The sequence below is a fragment of the Maniola hyperantus genome, chromosome 6 (genome assembly GCF_902806685.2).
Source record: "Maniola hyperantus chromosome 6, iAphHyp1.2, whole genome shotgun sequence".
NCBI classification, from domain to species: Eukaryota; Metazoa; Arthropoda; class Insecta; order Lepidoptera; family Nymphalidae; genus Maniola; species Maniola hyperantus.
In genome coordinates this window covers 5437714-5455799 of record NC_048541.1, presented here as the reverse complement: position 1 = coordinate 5455799, position 18086 = coordinate 5437714, and the positions used below count along the sequence as shown (strand labels likewise).

General features: G+C 37.7%; 1 protein-coding gene across 5 annotated transcripts in view; it reads left to right on the top strand.

Moving 5' to 3' along the window:
• Positions 1-413: 413 nt before the first annotated feature.
• The window catches only part of LOC117983039 (proton channel OtopLc-like), a 71563-nt gene continuing 53890 nt past the window's right edge, over positions 414-18086 (top strand). For 2 of the 5 annotated variants that reach the window (XM_069499278.1, XM_069499274.1), the window contains exons 1-2: positions 414-557; positions 1659-2021. In XM_069499278.1, the coding sequence (XP_069355379.1) occupies positions 1801-2021 (221 nt within the window). In that variant the 5' untranslated portion in view covers positions 414-557; positions 1659-1800. Of the gene's footprint in view, positions 558-1616; positions 2022-18086 lie in introns of all 5 variants that reach the window. The other 3 variants (XM_069499275.1, XM_069499276.1, XM_069499279.1) reach the window with 3 other exon arrangements.

The window sequence follows — 18086 nt, the reverse complement described above, 5'->3', positions numbered from 1 at the left end:
TATTTTATAATATAAATAATATAATTAAAGACTTTTAAAAGTATTGTGATATCTTTATACTATAAGTAAGTATAATGCTAATTAATTGTTTACAATAATAACCATGTGGAACCATGTTATAAATTTGTAGATTGTAAACCAGAGCTGTTTTATTTTGTCCCACAAAATTGAAAATTCGCATCCGGAACCATTCGAATAAAAGAAGCTCAAAATAAAAGTTGGGGCTTATATTTATCGGAATGGAGGAAGTAATACCGATTCACAAGTTCCTCGCGGCACTCGCACCCTCCCGAGTCCCGAATGTGAGGCCATTCCGGAATTCGGGAGCGTCAGATTGATCCCGCACCATCGAGGGTGGGTCCCCTCCCTTCCTCGCCGCGGAAGTCCCGTTCTACAGCAATCGCGCGCCATCCTTTGCCGCGGGAGGGCGCCTGTGTCGCGGCGCGTACCACTTGCAACTACGGCCGATATTGGTGTGTCTTATTTGATATTTCCGTGTTCGAAACGACGTACGCGGTACCGTGTGATGCGTGTACAGAATAGAAATCCTGCGATGTGTATGTAAACTCTGCGCTATTGTTGAACGACACCGCCTTAATATTGTTTACGGAAGCTCAATCAATTTATTTATTAGTAGTTTTTATATGGAGCAATTAAAATTTACTGTTAATTTAATTACGATAAGTATTCGCTTAGGAGCTTTTACAAATTAAGCTCTATAATATTTTGTATATTATGTACTTACCCAAAATATACGGATTTTGTAAGTAGGAAGCAAAATGACGGTCGTTAATTCAAATACGTAGATGTATGTATAGAATTATTAGTTAATATCATAAATGAAACCGCAGGAAGGACCGTAACAATGGTAACGACAAATTATCTGCTATAAATATTTATTTAGTAGCCTTTAATGGAGCCGCTGTATGATTTATGGCTTAGCACAATTATTTCAGCAATGGTAAATGAGTACCTAATGATTTTTAAACGGAACTCGGCCGTCCCTTTAATGTATTTCGGAACCGTTAAATATATTCTTATTAGGCGTACCTAGTTTGTTTTTATATTTTCTCTTAGGTAGGTCTACGATTTGTATGTCCGCATGTGCGTGTTTCGTGGCCGCTCGACTGCGACAGGAAGCGGTGTCGATTTTAGGGAATGCTCGTACTAGGAATGGCTCTTAGGTCATTGTTCCTTTTTTTTTACGCCGAAACGTTCTTTTTGTATCACGAAGATAAATTAGCGCTCTCTTCCCCCTAAACGATTTTTTCCCGTAGGTACCCTAATTCCAACATCTGCTATCGCGGCTTGAGATTTTGAAGGATATATTCAATTATTTACTAATTAAATGAATTAGACTAATTTTAATTGCTTCCTTAATTTTAAAGAAATGTTTACGCTTTTTGAGCTTTCTTGAATAAGTACAAAAATAAATAGGTATAGTACGCGTCAGGTCGAGATGGCAATCGGGGTATGAGGCGGGGGACGCCCCGTACATCCGCACGTCACCCACGCTATCCCGCACCGTGTTAGTGCGTGGGGTATGCGGGAGTGCGGGGCATTCCCACCCAGATTGCCATCTCAACCTGTCGCGGACTATAGATAGGTAGGTATAGGTACGTAGATATAAGACTAATTCGAAGCGGTTCCAAATAAAGCTTTAAAGATGGGTTAGTCGTAAATCGTACACATTAATGAAAGACTGGCGATGCCCAAAATGGATAACAAAGAAGTGAGGAAATGGACTTATTGTATTATTAGAGACTGAATCGAATGGAGGTGGAATAAAGAGTCGCAAAGATGGATGACAGTTCGCCCGATTTGTCGCTCAAGCTGCGACGGGGATCGAGCGATTCTAGGGAGTCCTTTTATATGGACTTCGCTCAGGGCATAGACTCTGATATAGAAGAGGTGACTACGATTGAGCGGATAATTCCTGAGCATCCTGGCGGGAGAGCGGAGGGCGACTCTGATACACTGGCTACGCCGTCCGGCCTGGATGACAAGGATTTGTCGCAATGGTGAGGACAATTTTAATGTGCTATTTATATCAATATTATTGTAGCTAGCTCATAACATGACGGCGAGAGGAGTTGAAATTAACTTAAGCTGAGATCTACCTATATGGCGAACTTTGACTTATTGCTCAGACTTAAGACGCGTTCAATTGCTAACATAAGTCTGAGCAAAGTCAAAGTAGGTATAGGTAGGTACGCTGTATAGGTAGATCTCAGCCTTAAATCTATCTCGCATTTGGGACAGTTTCTTAAATTTATGGTTCCAGCATATCCTGTAATAGGTATTTAACTAAAGGCTTCGGTCGCGGGTAGTTTACCTAGTCCGAAAAGCAGCCGCCAAGAGATTTAGCTTACTATGACGACAAGCCGCATAATAATAGAGAAATAAGTAAGAACAGTAGCCGGCAAGAAATTTTGTATATCTACCTTTAGAATGAGATTTCGGCTTTGTAGAGCGTAGTCCCTGTCACTCGTACCTATCTGACGTTTTGTCGGTCTCAACGATAGAGACAACGCTTTACGAAATCGCGATCTCTTTCTGAAGCGGGTCCATCTTAGGTACGAACTATGACGATAGAAAAAATTAGTCTAAGAACCTGCTCAGAATAGGTATGGAATGTAAAATAACATCAAAATCGGTCCTGTAGTTTTTGAGGACAATCACAATAGGCCACCAAAAAACATAACTAGGTACATCCTTTTACCCCAAATACCTAGATATATCTAGACTATATGTTTCCAAGATAACTGCCATGATTATTAGCTTCTCCAACTCTTCAGTCAACCGTTTTGTATCAACTGTGATTAATTGTATTGCGGTAGGGTACCTACTGCAATACGCATACGCAATACTATGCACCTATGTAGTTATTGTAGGTAATTGGTAGGTACATACGTGAAATACCACGTAACTTGTTTATACGTATAGGTACGATAATATATCCTATCAGGCCACCTGTTTTCCCCCACAAAGGAAGCCGCATTATTTTCGTTAAGGACACGTATTGAGGACGTGTCTGACGATTGGCGGGCAACTGGCGAGCGTAACTTCATGATGGTTTGTATCGTTTACTGTAACAAACATACAGAACCTCAAATTGAACGTTGAGTATATTTTTGACACATAATGTAAGTACCTAGTTAACTAATGAAAAACAAGATGATGATGTGTACAATTCGGCTTCGAGTTGTGGTAGGGAGTACAAGGAACTATTAGAAAATATTCACATTGCTCCAGTCCAGTCCAGTCCAGCTCACTTCCATCTTAGACTGCATCACTTACATCACTTACCACAAGGTGAGATTGCAGTCAAGGGCTAACTTCTATCTGAGTAAAAAACCGGCCAAGTGCGAGTCAGGCTCGCGCAATGACGGTTCCGTAATACAGTCGTATTTTTTCGACATTTTGCAGGATAATTCAAAAACTATAATACATAAAAATAAATAAAAATCTATTTTAGAATGCACAGGTGAAGACCTTTCTTATGATACCACACTTGATATAGTTATCTTACTTAGAAAATTGAAAATACTAATTATTAGTTCATGACCACAGTTTAATTTTTTTGTGTGATGTAACCACAAATTCACGGTTTTCAGATTTTTTCCCAAATGTCAGCTATAAGATCTACCTACCTGCTAAATTTAATGATTCTAGGTCAACGGGAAGTATCCTGTAGGTTTCTTGACAGACCGACAGACAGACAACAAAGTGATCCTATTAGGGTTCCGTTTTTCCTTTTGAGGTACGGAACCCTAAAAAAAAGTCCAGTAAGTTGGCGCCACATGGAGTTAGACTAGCTTCACGAGCCACAACTCGTACACGCGTATGCGCGCATTTAGTATGACCACAGAATACGTAAATAGTATTATGACGACCTGCGGTGTAATTTCTTCCGCGCGAGCTTTAGCGTAACCACAGCAAATAAATAGATCTAGATCCACGCACCGTGGGCTAGTCGGTAATAGTCAGACATAATTATCCGGCCGAAGGGCTTTCCAGGTTTGGGACTTATGTGGGTGTTATACCTACGGTACCTAAATGAATTATTATTAACGACGTAAAGTATAAAAACCAGTGCTACCTAATTGAAATTAAAATCGATATGCTATCGATTCGTTCGATTTTAGAAAATTCAATCCCTAAATCTGTGCCCTAAAGGGGTAAATAAGCTAGTGATTAATAACATGAGTAATGTCACAGCCGACAGTGCCTTACAGTGCAGTTATAGTGGCAAAAGCAAAAGAAAAGCTCATACATGGTACGAGTAGTTCCTTGTCATTATGTCTGATGAACCTTAAGTAGAGCGGCATCGGGGGACAAAATGTATGCCAGCGGGCAGCGGCACCCGTTTGACGGGTCGCCTGTCCGGGGCTTTCTCTCGGGGTCAGATAAACCACACGCGGTCACTATATGGGTTAGGCTTTTAAATAGTTTGGACTTTACATCGTTTTAATAAAACGAGATTAAGTTTGAATTACAAAACAAAGTTTAGTACAGGCGCGTGTATGTACCTACCTAGTCAATAGTCATGTGGATTTTTCGTTGTCACGATTAATATGTAGGTCCATACCTACCTAATATAGAAGCTCCTAGACACCACAGGTTTTACTTTTATGTTTATATTAAAGGAACTGGATCAGAGGTGGGAAAGAAAAAATGCTGAGCGTTTTATTTAATGCCTAGTTTACTGTGCACGCTATCGAATCTTTACGTTAGCAATCCTTATTGAGTATTATATTAATCCAACACCCGCGCTACGCACTGATCGAATTGTTAGATAGCAGGGAAAAAGGTACTTACCAGTACCTTAGGTACTAGAATAACTCAGAAAACCGAAACTCTGCGCTTTATGTAACAAATTGGTAGGTTTTTACCACAGGTTTTTACGAAAGTTCCTTATAGAACACTGTAAGAGCTGTTAACACAATAAGTAGGTAAGTAAAAATGAGTTCGTTCTTATTCGATTATTTTGTTCTAATGAGGAACCAACGTGAGAGCTACCAGATCAGATACCAAACAAAACGAGGGCTAGTCACTCTCAAGGAAAGAAACAAATAATTTGGTTTAAGTACGTATACCTATTAATCTATCGTCAATCCTTTTTGTTTTGGACCGCAAGACTGAGTTCGTTTGTAAAGAGTTAAGATTGTTCGTTTATTAATTGGGTTTGCTTAAATCACTCTGGGCATTCCTAAAGATTGTCTAGCTGTAGGCAAATCGCAATAGGCATAATGATGATTCAGCTTTGGACTAAGTAGTATAACATAATTAGGTACCTATACAGCATCAACTGTTTCTTATATACATTAGATATGTGTAATCGTGTCATGAAATTCGATTCTTTCTAACCGGATACCGGAAAAAGATCGAATTGCTTCGATCCAAATTGTAAAGAACGAACTTTTATTGTGACACGCTACATGTGCAAGACACTCGTTATCGCGTGCCACTTTAGGAAAAGGTCTTAGGCTCGATAACCCTAGACCCTATAAGGGTTCCAATAATAATCAAAATACTTAGTAAAAGTTCTATCTAACGGAGGCGCTGTATACCTAGCGATAGAAGATTAGATATTATTATGTTAGATCATTCGTGCTTGTATATGCGTTTAATTATTTTACAATTCTACAGTTCACGGAAAACTTGCCAGAAGCACGTGCTAGTATTTCATAATGTGAAAGCCGGAGTCGTATTTGATCCTATATAATATTTTATTGTTGTCGTTGAAAGAGAACGAGTTTCTATACTATTATTTAAAAAGTGTGAATAAGATATACGAGTTGCAGTTTAATGTATTTTTAACGACGCTCTATGCAGCTGAATAATCCTGTCATTATAATATACGAATGATACGGAAAGGTTTTTTTATTACGGTGTGTTCATTTTATTTTCGTTCGCGCCTCACGCTCAGATATTCTTCAGGGATTTTATCACACTATTAATCTGGAGCCGTTATTGTGTGCGTACTAAAAAGGACGCCGATATCATAGGAGATAAAGTCACATAAGTACCTACGTTAAAATATAAGTTTATACTGAGTTATTCTGCGAAAAGGACGAATACTGTTAATTATTTCAGTATACATTTTGGAAACAGGTATCTATCTCCTGAATTTTTTTGATAAATAGGTATCTAAGTAAGGTACTACAGCTACTTTTTAGGTAGGTAAGTATCATCAGGAAAAATAATTTTCACTCAAATTTTTCTTGAAGTTTAGGTACCTATCTACTTAGTTATGTCTAAAGAATGCAAACGTGAAGTTGATTTCATCCATTTTGCTTTTAGTTAACACGAGTTAGTATAGAAAGGAACAATAACAAAACTGGATTTAAACTTTCTTTGTATTTTAAAGTAATTCATAGCGCACCTAAAACCTATTTGCTGGAACAATTTCCATGCGTATCGCGCAATTTATTTATAAACGAAGAGAGCATGCTCCCGGAAACTATTTAGTATTCTCCCTACAATTTTCTAGCTAAGCCACGCACGTTTCGTTCGGAAATCTCGCTATTTGTTTACCGGCGAGCATTATACACCAGCCGCACCTGATCTGAGGATTTTGATTATGTGTATTCTATAGAGAATATGGATTTATTTGAATGTGATTGAAATTTAAACTGTTAAACATAGTTTTGTTATTTTAAATACAAAAGGTACTTATTATTAAATACTGTGATAGTCTGCCCTGTTTGGGTTGGCAATTTGAGAATGTAATTAAATGACTGAATTTCCATATTTGGCAGGCAGAAATCTAATTAAGCTTCATTTCATGGGCATGTTTATTTCTGCATGCAGTTTGAGATGATAACGCTCGCAGACGAGATACAGCCACAGCTGTCCTGATAATAACCTGGATTATTTTTAATGTTGTTCATTTGCATTTTTATCAGCGGGATTTAATCTCCCTATGCAGGCACCTATTCTCGAAAATTTGCTTAAATATCTTTAAAAAGTTGTATAAAACGGTGTCTTAGATATACTTACCTAAAATACTTATTCTTTATTGTCACTCACATCCAAGAGATTAATAAAGCCCAACATCTAGGTACCTACTACTATTTATGTATACCTACCTACCTAGGTACCTACCTACCTACGATAATGGTGAGTAGTAATAAAAAATTATGTTTTGAAAAGGCACTCCAGATGATGCCCGCGACTTTGCGTGGATTTAGGTTTTGAAATTCCCATGGGAACTCTTTGATTTTCAGGGGTCAAGAAAGCCTAACGTAATGAAACAGATTTAAAATACATACCTAGGTATTATTAAGTATTATGATCATTTACATACTGATTGCAATAATCAGGTTCGTTAGATTGGTGCGCGTCCACAGAGCGATCAATCCATATCCATACTAATATTATAAATGCGAAAGTGTGTCTGTCTGTCAGTCTGCTGGCTTTTCACGGCCCATCCGTTTACCCGATTTCAAGGTACAAAGGTAGCTTGCATCCCGGAAATGACATAGGCAACTTTTTATCCCGGAGAATCAAAGAGTTCCCACGGGATTTTCAAAAACCTGAATCCACGCGGACGAAGTCGCGGGCGTCCTCTAGTAGGAAATAAAACGATTTAATATTTTTCATGACAATTCACATCACTAAGTTGACATTCGTGTAGCAGAACAATAAAATGTTTTGTGTAGAATCCCGGAAGTATTGATGTTCAGTGACCTGTAGGTACTCTGGAGCGAAAATATTAGACTCCAGTGCGTTAAATGACGACGACACAATGAAGTTCGCTGAACATTTTTAAAAGTTTGATTGAAATCCTGTTCGTTGTTATTTGGAAGCAAGATGATGCAAAAACAATTTGGATGCATTTTGTATTAGTAGGTAAGTATAGTCCGCGACAGGTCAATCAGGGTATGAGGCGGGGGGAACGCCCCGCACACCCGCACGTTTTACCGCATACACGGCTGTGCGGGTATGCGGGGCGTTCTCTCCTCGATTGCCATCTCCTGCCTGTCGCGTACTATAGGCAGGGGGGAATGTAATGTCATCAACTAATCCATACTTAATACTTATTACATACGAAAGTGTATCTGTCTGTCTGCTAGTTTTTCACAGCCCAACAGTTTAACTGATTTTGATAGAGTTCCTACGGGATTTTTTAAAACCTAAATCCACGCTGGCGAAGTTGCGGGCATCAGCTAATATTTAATAAAAATTGTTTTGTGTTATTCAATTTTGTTACTATTTAGATAGTACCTAACAAAATTGATTTAACCAGTGATCTGAATTGCTATGCATACCTAGTGATTGCAATGATAGATTAATTTCTATAACTGATAAACTTATCACCGGTCGGTAAATGAAAAGAAATATTGCAGCAAAAAAAGTAGGTAGGTTATTGAGTACCATAAGTCCTCATCTGAACCTAGTTTCGCAATTTCTGTTAGAGTTCAGTGAATTACAATCCTTCATACAACTTTTCATATAACGGGTCACAGAGCATTGCCAACTGGGCCACTTTTAGAGCATGTTCCTAGCGGTCAAAACAAGTGCTTTCGAGTTTAACTACTTACCTATCTACCTAACGCTTATTTCGGCAGCTATTTTCAGCCGGTATCATCACTCGTAAATTCGTAGGCAAATGAATGTGAAGGGATATAATATCTCAGTCAGTGGCATGCACTGCACAGGCTTCGAAGCTAAAGAAGGCACTAGTTAATCTACTATGCTTACCTACTGGTTGTAATGATGAAAAATGACCATTGTGCTATTTCAACTTGTGTTAGCAGTGCTTTTATGCCTCTATGACCTGCATACCTTTGATCTCAGTGTACCTAATATCTATATCTAAATACATAAAAAGAAAAGCTGACTGACTGACTAACTGATGAACAGTAAAAGCTCTACCGATTCCAACTTAGGTATCAAATTTACCGTAACTTGACCGCTCAATAAATTTATCATGCCAGCTGTAATAAACGATAGGTTTTTGTTGGAGTTTAAGTTTTAAGAGTTCCGTACCTCAAAAGGAAAAACGGAATCCTTATTGGATCACTTTGTAGTCTGTCTGTCTGTCTTTCTGTTTGTCGGTCTGTCAAGAAACCTACAGGGTACCTCCCGTTGACTTAGAATCATGAAATTTGGCACGTAGGTAGGTCTTATAGCAGACGTAAGGGGAAAAATCTGAAAACCGTGAATTTAGGGTTACATCACACAAAAAAAAAATTGTGGTCATGAAATAATAATTAGTATTTTCAATTTTCGAAGTAACATTTAAACTATATCAAGTGGGGTATCATATGAAAGGGCTTTACCTGTGCATACTGATTTTTATTTATTTTTATAAAAAACTATGATGTACCTACATCATAGTGAAAATGACGAAGTATAGCAAAATGTCGAAAAATACGACTGTAGTACGGAACCCTCATTGCGCGAGCCTGGCTCGCACTTGGCCGGTTTTTCATAAAGCGAATCCTGAGCAATTTAGCGACTGTGCTCAATGGACGATGCAGATTTTATCTAGGTATCTACATTGCTTTGGTTGATAGTGCTAACTGCTAAGTGCCTGCCTTTTGCGATTTCGCTCCTACCAAGTAAACGCTACACTACTCTAACTAGACTTCTGCTAATTAATTTTTGAATAGCCGGCTCCGTTTAAGTCTGCCTGAGTCTCCGACCTAATGAGGCTTACAAATCTTGGCTTTCATTAAAGACAGTTTAGCGCTAACTTGGCTACTAATTACGGTTTACGTTACAACGCGCGACAGCAGCGTTTTTCTGTTGGGAGGCTTCGGCCGTGGCTAGTTACCACCCTACCGGCAAAATCGTGCCGCCAACCGATTTAGCGTTCCGGTACGATGCCGTGTAGAAACCAAAGGGGTGTGGGTTTAATTAAAACTGCCACACCTCTTCCAGGTTAGCCCGCTTCCATCTTACACTGCATCATCACTTACCACCAGGTGAGATTGCAGTCAAGTAACTTGTAACGGATTAAAAAAAGTCACGCTACAAAAAGCAGCGTGTGTGGTGCGTGCAGGGTCTACGTGAACACTGAACAGGCAAGTGAATCATGAATGCCACTTGAAGCGGAGTGCGACGCTAATTTCACGCCAGCGGCCAGACAGCTCAGCAGAGCGATCCCTAAATTGCACCGAAACTGTCTGTCGCGTTGGGTGTCGAACGTATGCATGATTAAAGGGAAGCGTTCAAATAACATTGACATGTGATAGTCGGCGCTGAATCGCGTATGTCAATAGTAATTGGTTGGGTTTCGTCAATGAAATGTGCGAATAAAAATGCTTGTGCTGTCTATATATTGATTTGTAGCATTTCAGAACACTGTGATCTTTAGAGTGCAATTTGACCTTGCTTAGACTTAGGTTTCAGTCAACTGAGACACATTTATGTCAGCGATATAATGCTATCTCGTTTTCTGAGCAAAGTCAGTGTACGCTATAAAGATCTCAATTTTAGATAAAATTTTGATATTTCACCCCCTTAGGAGAGTAAAATATTTATGTAGTCTACGTGAAAAAAGTCGCGAGCATACCTACGCTAGTATTTTTTATGCTAGGTACCTATTATCGACGTAGCACTGAATTTCAAAACTTGAAATTTTGCAAAATATATGTATAGCAGGTTATCTTTGTAACGTAGAGCTTCACTTAGAAAGGAGTTCCAGAAATTCCACCCGAGTGAAGCCGGGCCGGCTCAGCTAGTCAATCAATAAAAGCCCAGACTCCAGGCAGAGCCTCGGATACTAACATCAATTATTATAACAGGCGCTAATTGCCGCTCGTTCCTAACAAAACGATTTAAAGGAGTTCATTGAAAATAAAGCTTCATTAAGGATGAAGAAAGCTTAGCCTTCTGTATAAAAAGTAACGCAACGTTAAACAATTTCCACTTTCTTACCGAGTACTATTATAATATACTAGCTAATGCTCGCGACTTCGTCCGCGTGGATTACACAAATTTCAAACCCCTGGTTTCACCCCCTTAGAGGTTGAATTTTCAAAAATCCTTTCTTACCGGATGCCTACGTCATAATAGCTATCTGCATGCCAAATGTCAGCCCGAACCGTCCAGTAGTTTGAGCTGTGCGTTGATAGATCAGTCAGTCAGTCAGTCACCTTTTATTTATTTAGATTCTGGACCGATGCAATATTTTTTGCGTGGCATAGTGTTTGGTTCATGTGGTTAGTATTGTGTTCGAAATATACCTAGTCGCATTATGAAATCTTGACTAAATATTGGTTCTAATACAGCCTATATAATATTATGTACCCTAGTACCTTAATCTACTTTATAGTGTTGAGAAGTTACCTTCGATGGATGATGGGGAAATCTGATGGAATTAGCTGACTTGGATGATCTATGACTATGACAGTTGAATAGGCTCTTACGAATACTGTACTAACTAATAAAATCTATGTTTGCTTGCTCTAAATATGAAGAAAAAAATACTTCGGAATCCCTTTCTATACATTTATATTAATTTTTAAGCTTTAAGGGAAGTCGACGGATAGACAGATACAGCGAAACTATACGGTTCCTTATTTACTACGAAACCCTAAACAACTAAGATTTTGTACTTAGTCGTATTTTTACGGCTGTTGTTGAAATAATTCAACAACATTTCTCTTTTTAATCGCGTAAGCTTGGAAAATTACTGCGTAGTTAACTGAATGAAACGTGCCGCGGTCTTTATAAGTAGGTATAGGTATATAGTTGCTGTTTTTATGAAAAATCGATTTCCCTGTCGTTTGGCATGATTTTCATGTTTATTTTCCAAGCTTTAGCTTTGCATTCTTAGGTACTTCCGCTTAATTTTGTTATCCGTATTATTTTGTTTACAAGAGCACTGTGTATTTTTTTTAGTCGAAAAATGATAAAATACCAATCTACCTTTAGGATTATATGGTGTTTTCAGTAAGTACCATGTAGCCAGTGGCGTGCACAGGGTTTGAACCCAGGGTAGGCATTAGTTAGGTGTGAACCTGTTTACTGGCAGGTCATAATGAAAAATATGCATTGAGCTATTACAACTGGGGTAAGCAGTGCATTTATGCCTCTATGACCTGCACGCCACTGCATGTAGCCTTAGTATAACTTTTCAAATTAAAAACCGTGACTTACACAAATCTGGCCTATTAAGTTTTGCCCAATTATCACATTATTAAAATCACATTTGCCCAATTATATACTATCAAGGCAATATAGGCTGTATAACGTGACAGACATTAGCTTACCTACTTGAAAAGTAGGTGGGTAAATAATTGGGGCAAGTTTTCATCAACAAAGGTACTCGCATGTAAAAAGCCAAGGGAAAGTGTTGTCGCACTAATTAGTTTTTCCGGGCTGCAGTAGTAGGTATCCCCTGTTACACACCACTAATGCACCCCAATAATGATGACACTAGAATTGATTGTAGTCGTCTTCACTCTCCACATGTACCTCCAGTTCTTGCAATACACGAAGGCGAGTGAACTTTACTTGTGGTTACGTCGTATGCACGGACATTGCGTAAGTGTGCGTGCACGTCGGACCAATCAGTCGCAAGCAAACGCTCGCAAACGCACACATTTAGTGTACCTTACTTATAACGATACGTCTTACACACAAGCATGAGCCACTCGCCCTTGTGAAATGCAAGAACTATACCAATAAATAAATTCTATCCTATTAAAGCAAACAATGCGAATAGCTGCTAGGTACAATCTATAAAGGCATAACGCTCGGTAACTCCTATTTTGCATAGCGCGTCGAAGCTCATATCTCAGGCACACGGTAACAGATGCCGTTATGCCGGCACAAAAGCCTTTATATTGCAGTCACTAAGCGTCTCGTATTTTTCAGACAGTCTCGCATCTTAGAAGTTTTTAAAGTAGATTAATTATGAAAACAAAGATAATTATTGGGTCAATTTTATTGTATATGTTGTCGCTCAAAGACAAAAAACGCTCATTGAGCGAAAAAATAGCTCACATCGCGTTGTGACAATCACAGAAAGGCTACGACGCGAAATTCGTGGTATTACTCTTATGAAACGCTTACGACGCGTTGTGGCAATGAAGAAAAGCACGACGCGTTCTGAGCACCACAACGAAATCTGAACACCCTGACTCCACGCAGTCCAAGCAAGTCTACGAGCCCGAGTGGAGCGAAGGCAAAACGTACCTATATGTATTACCTACATACATACATGTAATATTTATGTAATAGGTACTACAAACGATGTGTAATTTTATTCGTGTCTCGCAATTGAATTTTTAAAACATGGTCACCTTTTGTTACCTACTTACATTGGCTAGAATAATAATTGAGGTCTCGAGCATTATCTTAATAGATATGAGAAAGTAATTATATGGAAAGCAAATGCAATTTCCAGATGTTAATTAAGCGTCTTATAACTTTCTTATCTTCACACGTTAGTAAGTATCAACTATAGATAGGCGAAATACGCGGCTATTAGCTAGAAATTAGCTATCATAATATTAATTTCGTAAATTGACGCACTTGCATACTGCATCATAGTGTTTTCGAACTTAAAAATCTAGTTAAAATCTAATTTAAAAGTTTAAACACACTTCGCTGTCTTACAGCCATTTTACTTTAGACTCTTCCTTATCTACTCAATCTACTTCTAGGACACTATTTATTTCAGTTGCAGACTCTAGGGCAAGTGCAAAGAAGATGCAGACGAGCAATATCATTAAACTCCAATTAAGGTATGCAAAAAGTGCTCGTAACTGGTATCTATTTTTATAGAATATGTATAAAATTACAGTATGCTACATGCGATTGCTCCCTTGAACGTTAAGGACGCTCTGGCTGATATCAAAGGGTAACGGAGTCTCGGTAACAGATTTTGTTACGTCAGGTTAAACGATACTTCCATGAAGCAACGACCTCGGGAATATTTAATGTGCATTACGTGATGTATGTCCTTATAGACAGTTTATGCAAATATTTAAGCAATGAATATACAAGAACTAGCTTTTCCCCGCGACATCATCCGCGAGGATTTAGGTTCTTTAAGACATCGTGTTGGAATTTATTACTGCATATCTTATCATAACTGTCTACGTTATAAAGAATTAATCTCTATGTATAAAATGAATCGCAGAATGTGTTGCTGATCGCAAATCTCGAGAGCAGCTGAACCGATTTCGCTAATTATTTTTTCATAATATTCCTTGAAGTACGGGAGTGGTTCTTACTTAGAGAAAAATTTAAAAAAATTACTGAAAAAGAATCGACTGTTAGGCGCTGTACGAACTTCGCCGGGGCAGCTAGTCTACTCAGTGCTTTGAGCTGTAAGTTGATGTTAATCAGTCAGTTTCTCCTTTTCTATGTTCATACTTAGCTTTTTCGCGTTTTCGTTCGCGTAATTTGTAGCCTATAGCACTCAAGGATAATGTGGCTATCTATCAGTGAAAGGATGTTCAGAATCGGATCATCATTCGGAATAGTTCCGGAGATTACCGCCTACATCCAAACTTACAAACTTTACCTCTTTATCTACTTAGTCGTTAGTTGCTTCAACGGTGAAGGAAAACATCGTGAGGAAACCTGCATGCCTGAGAGTTCTACATAATGTTCTCAAAGGTGTGTGAAGTCTGCCAATCCGCACTTGGCCAGCGTGGTAGACTATGGACAAAAACCCTTCTCACTCTGAGAGGAGACCTGTGCTCTGTAGTGAGCCGGTGATAGGTTGATCATGATGATGAATATACTTAGTCTAGAAGGTGACAAAACAGTTACAGACAAGAAAAAGATACTTATACCACAGAATATATTATAATAGTTTTTTATACTTTATTAGCAGAGTAAGTTAAAAAGTCCCTTAAAACAAACAAAAGAAATTGCAGCTCATAACAATATCCTTATTCAAAAATCACAACCGGCACATCTTTGTATCAAAGGAAGCCCCACACCATTCCCCTATTCTTGACGCCCTCGCGGCTAATATTTTACTCAACAACCTATCACGCGTCATAAATCAAACATTGTTATTCTAGGTTCAGTATTTAAAGTGGGGAAGTCATCTATTTATGCATCAGCCTCGTGATACTGCAAGATTTTGGCAGTAAGTTTTTTGTTCCAGTCACGTTCGACCCGTGATAAACGTGTTTGGGGGGTGACGATTTGCATAATTTCGAAACGATGACGTGACGATGAATGATTGACAGAGATTGTATAAGAAGACGTCAACTTTCTGAAGACTTGGGGAAGTAAAATATGAATGATAAATATAATATTCTTGAGGAGGGTGTTGATTGCTGTGGCCTAGTTTCGACATAAATAAAGCTATCATGGTCGTTAAAAGTTTGGACCAAGTTTAATAACTTGGTTCAAAGTTGTGGTATTGTTAGTTGTTTACTTTTCCTGTTGTGATCAATGATAGTCTTGAACAATTTGTCGAAATAAAATATATATTTAAATATATATATATTTTTGTAACGGAAGAACAAAATTTTTTTAAGTCTTTTTAAGAACAATTATCCAGATATTTCAATAAAATGGATCAATTAAGTACTTAAGTAGGTATAAAAAAATGCGGAAGGCAATTTTGATCAATATGCACCACCAAACGGTGTATTAATCTAATTAGGTGAAACCAATTTGGTGTCAATATTTATTAGCTTTTTGTGCTTAGGAAGCAGAAGTGCTTTGTGTTCATCAGCAGGAAATCGTTTGGCTCACCATTTTGACTATAATATATAATCTTTGTTGGACATTATTTTGTTTAAATACCTACGATTAAAAACTTACTAGACCTTCCGAAATAATTCATTATTATTTATTTAAGCACAAGGATTGTTATCATCATAACTACTTCGAACTTCAAATTATTTCCAGCATTTCACTTCAACCGAAACTTGGACCAAAACCGTCTTTGTCACAAAGTTTGTGTCATTTCATCCCTTGAGCTTACTAAGTTATACGGCTTTTTACTTAGATTAGCCAGTCTAACTTCCTTCACTTAATAATGATTATTATTGGAGCTAGCAATTCTTATAACTATTATATAAACATTTTAAGTTCTATTCCATTTTTGTTCGAAAATCATAAAAATTGTCATGGCTATATTTTAAAGAATCTGCGTCTGGTTATTTTTTGCATTGATATTTGCTTGTACGACAGCCTGTGTACAAGTTTTATTTTCATAAGATTTTCATTAATTTGTGTAGGTATCTTGTCAAGTAAACGTCTTTACACACAAGATGTAAACGAACACAATACGCCCGTCCTCCTAATCCCCATAGTCCCCTTGTTCCCCATAGTCAGGGTTACAAGCTAAAGTTTTCACACAGCGACCGTCTTCGGTTTGAATAGTTTGTGATTTCAGACAGTTGACGTTTACATTGCTTTGTTCGCATTATTAGGTAACTTGGAGAAACTTTTGGCTGAAATTAATAATGGAAATCTATGTATCTTTTACCTAACAATGTTATTTACTTATCTACACCAAATATTAAATGATTTTTAGGGTTCCGTACCTCAAAAGGAAAAACGGAACCCTTATAGGATCACTTTGTTGCCTGTCTGTCTGTCTGTCTGGCAAGAAACCTACAGGGTACTTCCCGTTGACCTAGAATCATGAAATTTGGCAGGTAGGTAGATCTTATAGCTGACATTTGGGGAAAAATCTGAAAACCGTAAATTTAGGGTTAGATCACACAAAAAAAATTAAATTGTGGTCATGAATTAATAATTAGTATTATCAACTTTCGAAGTGAGTGACTATTTCAAGTGGGGTACCATATGAAAGGTCTTCGCCTGTACATTCTAAAACAGATTTTTATTTATTTTTATGCATCATAGTTTTTGAATTATCGTGCACAATATCGGAAATATACGACTGTAGTACGGAACACTCATTGCGCAAGCCTGACTCGCACTTGGCCGGTTTTTTTATAACAAACGATGTTTCTGGAAAACAAGATTCTACTTATAAGTACATCTAGCCATAAAACTTATCGACAGATTATAAATAGATTGATTATTATCAATAATTACTACTGTTTCAATTTTATAGTGTTTACTGTCACTTCTAATACTTAAATTAATTATTTCTTCAAAATGTTGTGTGACAAAAGCGAACAAGAGAAAGCAAACAAACTTTTCATAATGATTCGGTACCCGATTGTTCTATACAAAAAAGTGGGATTAAAGCTACGGTGGAAATTACCCCACTTTGATTATAAAGAATTTAAAGAGTCGTTTGAAAGTAACAAAGAATAGACATGAAAGCGCTTCCGAATCAAAACAATGCAGCTCATGGGGAGCCTTGACTTCCGGCACCTAATGTCAGTGAGGGAGAGAATCGATCCACTCGCCCGATTATACCTACTAGGGTGGATGACAACTTCTTTATGGTGCTGAAGCCAGATTAACTGCAGTTTGTCAAAATTATTCGCGATACAACGATGAATGCGACAGGTAGGGACAAATTGTTAGGCTGTGTATTGTAATTAATACTATTCAAGGAAGCTAAGAAGCGATTGAAATAATTAGCAAGCTTGTACGTACGATCTTTTCAACACCGAAGATTAGGGTTGGAATTAAAATAAGAAATGCACCATCTTCTTACATATTCTAATTTCAGTACCTAATAAGTAGGAAATGTTTAATTTCAACAATAGCAACTAAGTTTGATGATCAATCGAGGCGAGATTCGTAAGCTCTGAATCTCACTGATAGACGATGATAGTGATTTTATGGATACCGTAACGCAGTTATTTGTAGGAAACTGTGCTAATCTCCTAAATTAAAAGTGCACTGACATATCCAGCAAGCTTACTTCTTTATACCTATAACTATAAGACTAGATACAAATGACTTCGTCCGTGTAGCTTAATTTTTTTTTAAATTTCGTAGGAACTCTCTGATTTTCAGGGATAATAAAAAGTACGTAGCCTGTGTCATTCTTCAGATTTTTAACTGTATGCAAAAAAATACGTACAAAGCAACAAATAAACACTTCAAGTTTTTACTTATTTATATTAATTATGTTTTTTTCCTTCATTCACTTGCGCACAGCTCTATCACTGTCTCCATTACCAAATGTTAACGGGAAGACAACACCTCCAGCTATTAAA